At 47.4% G+C, this 7,703-nt stretch overlaps 1 protein-coding gene across 1 annotated transcript in view; it reads left to right on the top strand.

Annotated features, from left to right (window-relative positions):
• Window positions 1-7,703, top strand: part of LOC104980783 (two pore calcium channel protein 2-like) — a 55,092-nt gene that overhangs the window by 18,112 nt on the left and 29,277 nt on the right. The window contains exons 5-8 of the mRNA XM_010829559.1: window positions 2,421-2,537; window positions 3,172-3,290; window positions 3,471-3,572; window positions 5,557-5,683. Of these exons, the coding sequence (XP_010827861.1) occupies window positions 2,421-2,537; window positions 3,172-3,290; window positions 3,471-3,572; window positions 5,557-5,683 (465 nt within the window). The remainder of the gene's footprint in view (window positions 1-2,420; window positions 2,538-3,171; window positions 3,291-3,470; window positions 3,573-5,556; window positions 5,684-7,703) is intronic.

Below are 7,703 nucleotides of genomic sequence, written 5' to 3'. Positions count from 1 at the left end.
TGCATTGGAGAAGGAAATGGCAACCCACTCCACTGTTCTTGCCTGGAGAATCCCAGGGACGGCGGAGCCTGGCGGGCTGCCATCTATGGGGTTGCACAGAGTTGGACACGACTGAAGTGACTTAGCAGCAGCAGCAAAGTACTATATAGTAAAGTACTGTGTATAATTGTGTACCTAGGCTAACTTTGTTGGACTTACAAATGTGCTCTTGGGACAGAACGTATTCATATATGAGTGTCTTACTGTACAAGAACCCTCGATCTGAGATGGGACTTGTGACGACATCTTCAGTTCAGTCCATAACACAGTATTGCCTGACACAGGAAGGTGGAGGATGAGATGGCTGGGAAAACTTAAAAAAAAACAAAGAAAAGAGTTGGAAAGCATGTACGTCTTTCAAGGCTGTGTTTGCTGCATGACCCCCTCCTGGGACAGGGTCGGAAGTCCATCCTCATCTCCTAAGACTTCCAGCACAGAGCCTTGACTATGATGGACACGTGGGCACTTTTCAAGCCCAAGTCCGACCCAGTCACCATGCTCCCTTCTTTAGAGCATCCCGAATCCCACCAAGAAAAGCCAAAGTCGGTGTCGGAGGCTCTGTGTCCCTCCCACCGGAGGTCCTCCTGTCCTAGACCTGCACGGCCATCCCTCCCACGCCACCTCCTCAGAGCCCCATCCCACACACCCTCAGCCCCTGTCTCATCCAGGTTTCCTCCAGAGAGCTCTGAGTGCTTTCTCTCTCTAGAGCTAGAACAATGCCTTGCATGAAGAGGCACTCCGCAGAGGTGTATGGAGTGAACTGGATGAGGGTGCAGAGTGCCCCGTCCAGGTCTGTCCTGCATCTGTAAGCAAAAGGGTCTCACTCCTTCACCTCCATCCCCCTTATTTGAAAGACTTTCTGGGCTCCCCAGGCTCTGGGAATAAGACTTATCTTTGTAGCCTGATCCTCAAATTTACCTGCCCTCGGTCTGAGGGCTTGTCACTTCCTGCTCCCCTCTGCCCCCACTGCCAGGAATCCCTGCTTCCTGAGCGTCCCTTTGCTGTGTCTGCCTGCCACAGCTCTTGACTGCTCAGAGTTGTGTGCTTTTAAAGCTTTTATTTGCTTTAAGATTACATCAAAGGGGACTTCCCTGATGGTCCAGTGGTTAAGAATCTGCCTGCCAATGCAGGGGACCCAGGTTCGATCACTGGTCCGGGAAGATTCCACATAAGGTGGGGCAACTAAATCCATGTGCTGCAGCTACTGAAGCCTGCACGCCTAGGAGCCTGTGCTCTGCAACTAGAGAAGCCACTGCAGTGAGAAGCCCCTGCACCACGATTAGAGAGTAGCCCTTGCTCGCTGCAACTAGAGAAAGCCTGAGCACGGCAACGAAGACCCTGTGCAGCCAAAAATTTAAAAATTAATTAACAACAGCAGCAAAAGATTGCATCAGGGAGTGCTTCCTCCAAGAAGCCTCCACAGATACCGTGACCCTTGGTGAGCTGTCCGGCCACCCCTGCTGCCCTGGAATAACCCCTCTGACTCCCTCCAGGTGGCGCCCCATGCAGCGGCCAGCACCAGCCTCTTTCTGAGTCTGTATTTTCTCTCCCACTGTGATTGAGCTTTCTCAGTCCTCAGTGCCTTGCCTCCAAAGGGACTGATCTAACATTTCTGATGATGGTAGATTATTCTTTTTTAACTTACATTTTTCTAAACTGCTCTGGGTCCTTCTTCCTTTGTCCATCCTCAGGATCACAGACTGACCTTAATAAGGATTGATAAGAATTTTCTGTAATCTGCATATTTCTATCCCGTTGTGTGTGTGCATGCTCCGTCTTGTCCAGTTCTTTGTGACCCCATGGACTGTAGACCAGTAGACTCCAGATTCTCCAGGCAAAGTTACTGGAGCGGGTTGCCATTTCTTACTCCAGGGGATCTTCCCAACCCAGGGATCGAACCTGCGTCTCTTGCATCTCCTGCATTGGCAGGCAGGTTCTTTACCACTGGTGCCACCTGGGAACTAGGCTAGAAACCTGCCTCATATGTGGAACTGAAGAAAAGTACCACATGGTGGTAGGTAGTGCTGGTAACTGCCGAGGCTCTGTTACCAAGCCTCCTGGGTCCAGTCCCAGGCCTGCCCCTCTTGCTGGCTGTGTGACTGGGGCCTCGTGATCTCCCTCTCTGTATGTCAAACATTTCCATCCAGGAGTGGTACCCTCTGCAGGGGGCGTGGAATAGTCTATGGAAAGCTTATAGAGGCCATGGCACATAGTGAACTCTCGGATGACAGCCGCTGTTAATGTTCTGTTTTTATGCTATGAATGTGGTTCTTTTCCCGTGATATATCATGACCTTCCTCCTGGGTCAGTGAACATGCGTCTGTATGGCACTTCCTCAGTCCTCTAGCAGTACTGACATCTCCGCCCCATGTCTGTCACAGCTGACCTTGATTGATCTGGTCATCTATGGGTCCCTGGAAGCTGTTAACATCCGCGGAGTTCGATGGTCAAGGGCCTTGAGGCCAGTCTTCCTCATCAACTTCCCTGAAAGTCGTCAGGTAAGGATATGATTTAGGATACATAAGAGGGTGTTTAAAAAAATTTTTTTTTTACTGAAGTGTAGTTGAATTACAGAGTTGTGTTAATTGTTGCTGTACAATAAAGTGACTCAGTTATACATTTGTATGTACATTCTTTTTCATGTTCTTTTCCATCATGGGTAGGGTGTGAGCACAGTTATCGTGGGGTATTGAGTACAGTTCCCTGTGCTATACAGTAGGACCTTGTTGTTTACCCATTCTCTGCACACACACCAGTTTGGCTTCCCTGGTGGCTCAGTGCTAAAGAATCCTCCTGCCAATGCAGGAAACGTGGGTTAGATCCCTGGTTCGGGTAGATCCCTTGGAAAAGGAAATGGCAAGCCACTCCAACATTCTTGCCTGGCAAATCCCTTGAACAGAGGAGCCTGGCGGGCTACTGCCCATGGGGTTGCAAAAGAGTCAGATAGGACGAAGCAAATAAAACAACGTATCCCAGTCTGCATCTGCTAAGGAAGCGGGGTTTTTGTTTTAGCAGAGAATTAGCTGATTGTGTGTAAATGATCCCAGTCTGCATCTGCTAAGGCGGTGGGGGTTTTGTTTTAGCAGAGAATTAGCTGATTGTGTGTAAGTGAAACGAACTGTGTCGTCACAGATCCGGAGGACCTTCCGAAGCATCCGGAACACTCTGCCCGACATCCTCTACGTGTTCCTCTTGTTCCTCTTCAGCATGATGATTTTCTCCCTCTTGGCCTTGAAGCTTTTCGGGGATAGGTGAGCAGGCTGCTCTGGAAGTTTCTGCCGGAGAACTCTCCCATGTGTGTGTTCACCAGTGGCTGTCTTCCCCGTTCAGACACTCCAGGAGGGCTCCACAAGGGGAAAAGGGTGTCAGAAACCACAGCTTCATTTATGTCTGTGGGTTTTTTTCACTCTGTGTCGCTGATTCCTCTTTAGGGATCTTAGGACTGTGGAAGGGTCACCATACTTCACCAACATCCTGGACATAGCGTTTGAACTCTACGTGCTGGTCACCACTGCAAACAGCCCTGACGTCATGTACGTGAGTCACCAGTTCACATCCACTGACATCTGTTCTATAACAGAATCCACTTTCTTAAAAGCAACTGTAAGAGAAAAAAATAGCGATTTTCTGTTTATTCATGTTTGTTGTAAAATTTTTTTTGTTGTTGTTGTTGTAAAATTTTTATACAGTTTTTTTTTTTTTTTTTTGCCACACCATGAGGCATGCAGAGTCTTAGTTCTCCCACCAGGGCTCCCTTACCCTCAGGAATAGAAGCTCAGAGTCTTAACCACTGGACTGCCTGGGAAGTCCCTATGTAAACTTAGATTTAAATAGAGAGGGTAGGCTAGTGCCAACACTTTGCACTCTTCAAAAATTTTATGAGGGACTTCCCCGGCAGTCCACTGGTTAAGACTCTGAGCCTCCATTGCAGGAGGCACTGGTTTGATCCCTGGTTGGGGAACTGAGATCCTGCATGCTGAACAACATGGCCAAAAAGAAAAAAAATAGGTTAAATTAAAACTAAATTTAGATGACCTTTTAAAAAAAACCAAAAGCAACAGGAGACATATCTGGAGACATAACTTAGATATTTGAACTCAATTCTGTTCTGGAAGGTTCTTTGAGTCTTGAGTTGAAACACCTAAGCCATTTTTGTAAAGGAAGCACAGCTTTTCTCCTAAGCATTGATGTGGTTTTCTGGCTAAATGAAACAGGAAAGAAATGTAAAGGTTAGGAGTTGTCCCCTCCCCCTGTCCCCCAGTGCCAATTCTCCACACACGTGGACATTATTTAGGAGAAAAACATCAGGCTCTTTTTTCCCCCTAATATCCTGTGTATTATGGATTTGCCTTGTTTGTGGAGGTAAGATTATTCAACAGTGCCCCCTGAACAGATGACTCCTGGGTCCTAGAGTGTGGCTGGAGCTCTAACTGCGAATGTCCGCCCCGTCTCCTCCCATAACTCGCTGTGGGGGAAGGGCGGGCTTCCTGTTGTCCAGTTGTGTGTAGGACCCTCGTGTCAACTTGTCCCGGGTTCCTGCTCGCTCCGAGGCCTGTCTCTAGCAAAAAGTGAGCGAGGGAAGCTCCTGGCCCTTCTGTTTTTTCTTGGCTCTTTCCCTCTGCTGACTCCCTCAGCGTCCCCTGCTGTACAAAACCGTTTCCATGAACGGGGGTATGAGCATGCATCCTGATTGGTGCCTTTTGTCCCGGCACCGTTATTTTTTAACATTATTTTTAATTTATTTTTGGTTATACTGGGTCTCTGTTGCTGCACTGGGGCTTTCTCTAGTTGTGGCGAGTGGGGTCCTCTCTTCGTTGTGGGACCTGGGCTTCTTCTCATCGTGGTGATTTCTCTTGTTGCGGAGCACTGGCTCTAGGCTCACGGCTTCCGTAGTTGCAGGACACGGCCTCAATTGTTGTCCTCCACAGGATTAGTTGTTCTGTAGCATATAGAATCTTCCTGGGCCAGGGATCGAACCCGAGTCCCCTGCATTGCTAGGCGGATTCCTATCCATTGTACTCCCAGGGAAGGCCCCAGTGCCATTGTTAATGCTACTTCTTTCATTCTCATAGTCCGAATGTGGATACAAAATTATCTGCCTTCCCTGCATCCTGGCAAGGCATTCTGGTGTCCCTGAAAAGCCTTGACCCAGCTCAAAGTTCAGATTCTTCCTATAATTCTGGGCAAGTGAATCTCCTTTCTGGGCTTTTGATTTTCTCACTGGGAAGGGAGGGAGTGGGATGGGGGCATCTCCCAGATCTTGCCTGCTCTGGAAGTTGGCACCTCTCTAAGGCACGAAGGACTTCAGAAGGCAGGTCTGGAGTGAGCCATTTAGCATGAAGCATGGTGATGGCTTTGAGGCCCCGTCGCACTGTCTGGGGGAGACGTAGACGGAGTAAAGGTTTTCCTTGCCCCACGCACATGGACTGTCCACGTGGGATGTCCCCTGTGGTCAGCCTTCTATGCACTGTGGACCTAGGGCACGGAAAACCGTGACACGTAGTTATTTCCTTCTAGGATGCCTGCCTATGAGCTCAACTGGTGGTATTCTCTGTACTTTATAACCTACATCATCATCAACACCTACATCTTCATGTCTGTCTTTCTGGCTGTTATCTACAACAACTACAGGAAGCACTTGAAGGTAACACGCCTGAGAGGGGGGCCCAGCGGGGGTCTGGCACCCGGCCGGGGTGGGAGCAGGGAGGCCAGGGAGCACTTGAAGGTAACACGCCTGAGCTGGGGCTCCAGCGGGGATCTGGCACCTGGCTGGGTGGGAGCAGGGAGGCTTGCCTGTGCACTTGCTAAATGTTTGAACATGCTCATTTTCCTTTCGCTTTGATGAATCTGAAGATTCACTTGCCTTGCTGAATGCTGCTAGGCCAGGTGGCTCTTTGTCAGTCTGGCGTGGGTCTGACAGTGTGTCCCAGCTTCAGGGCAGATCCTGGATTTTCTCCTCAGTCTTTTTCTTTTTTTTTCTCTTTTTGACCGGGCCACTTGGCATGTGAGATCCTGGTTCCCGACCAGGGACTCAACCTATAGTGGAAGTGCAGGGTCTTAACCACCCGACCACCAGGGAGGTCCCTTGTCCCTCACTCTTAATGCATCTGATTGTTCATGGCTCCTTGAAGTCTTTTATTCTTTATTTTAGTGCTTTTATTTACTTATTTTTAAGTTTTTATTGAGTATTAAAATAAAATCTTTATTTAAGTGTTTTATTTTTAAATTTTTAGTTGATTTACAATGTTGTCTTAGTTTCAGGTGTACAACAAAGTGATTGAGTTTTACACATACATATGTCCACTCTTTTTACATTCTTTTCCATATAGGCCATTACAGAGTATTGAGTAGAGTTCCCTGTGCTATACCGAAGGTCTATTTCAGTATCTATTTTATATATAGTAGTGGGTATATGTTAATCCCAATCTTCCAATTCATCCCTCCCTGGCATTCCTCCCTGGTAACCATTAGATTGTCTTCTATATCTGTGACTCTATTTCTGTTTTGTAAATATGTTCATTTTTACCATTTTATTTTTTAGATTCCACATATAAGCAATACCATACGATATTTGTCCTTTTCTGTCTGACTTACTTCATACAAAGTATGAAGGAGCCAAAGCTGATGAAGACATAGCTGCACCCATTAAGAATTTAAGGTCTTTAACTAATAAATACTAGAGAGGGTGTGGAGAAAGGGGAGCCCTCCTGCATGCTGATGGGAATGTAAACTGGTGTAGCCACTATGGAAAACAGTGTGGAGGTTCCTTAAAAAACTAAAAATAGAGTTACCTTATGATCCAGCAATCCCCCTCCTGGGTGTATGTTCAGAAAAAACTCTTAATTCAGAGAGATAGCTGGACTCCCAGGTGCACTGCAGCAGTATTCACAACAGCCAAGTCATGGGAGCAACCTAATGTCCACCAGCAGATGAGTGAACAAAGCAAAAGCGGTGCATGTCTACAGTGGAGCATACAGAGGAGGAAACACGCCATTCACAGCCACAAAAGAGAATGAAATAATGCCATTCGCAGCAACACGGATGCAGCTAGAGATGATCACACTAAGTGAAGTAAGCCAGAAAGAGAAAGACAAGCATCATATGATATCACAGATACGTGGAATCTAAGATATTATACCAATTAACTCATTTACAAAAAAGAAATAGACTCAGACATAGAAAACAGACTTGTGATCACTAAAGGGGAAAAGCAGGGAGGGATCTGTTCAGTTCAGTTCAGTTTAGTTGCTCAGTCGTGTCCGACTCTTTGCGACCCCATGGACTGCAGCACGCCAGGCCTCCCCGTCCATCACCAACTCCCAGAGCTTCCTCAAACTCATATCCATCGAGTCGGTGATGCCATCCAGCCATCTCATCCTCTGTCATCCCCTTCTCCTCCTGCCCCCAAACCCTCCCAGCATCAGGGTCTTTTCCAATGAGTCAGCTCTTCACATGAGGTGGCCAAAGTATTGGAGTTTCAGCTTTAGCATCAATCCTTCCAATGAACACCCAGGACTGATCTCTTTTAGGATGGGCTGGTTGGACCTCCTTGGAATCCAAGGGACTCTCAAGAGTCTTTTCCAACACCACAGTTCAAAAGCATCAATTCTTCAGCGCTCAGCTTTCTTTATAGTCCAACTCTCATGTCCATACACGACCACTAG

Source organism: Bison bison, unplaced genomic scaffold (genome assembly GCF_000754665.1).
Source record: "Bison bison bison isolate TAMUID 2011002044 unplaced genomic scaffold, Bison_UMD1.0 scf7180017864508, whole genome shotgun sequence".
NCBI lineage: Eukaryota > Metazoa > Chordata > Mammalia > Artiodactyla > Bovidae > Bison > Bison bison.
Note: the sequence above shows the minus strand (reverse complement) of the source record. Positions and strands in the feature narration are given on the sequence as shown.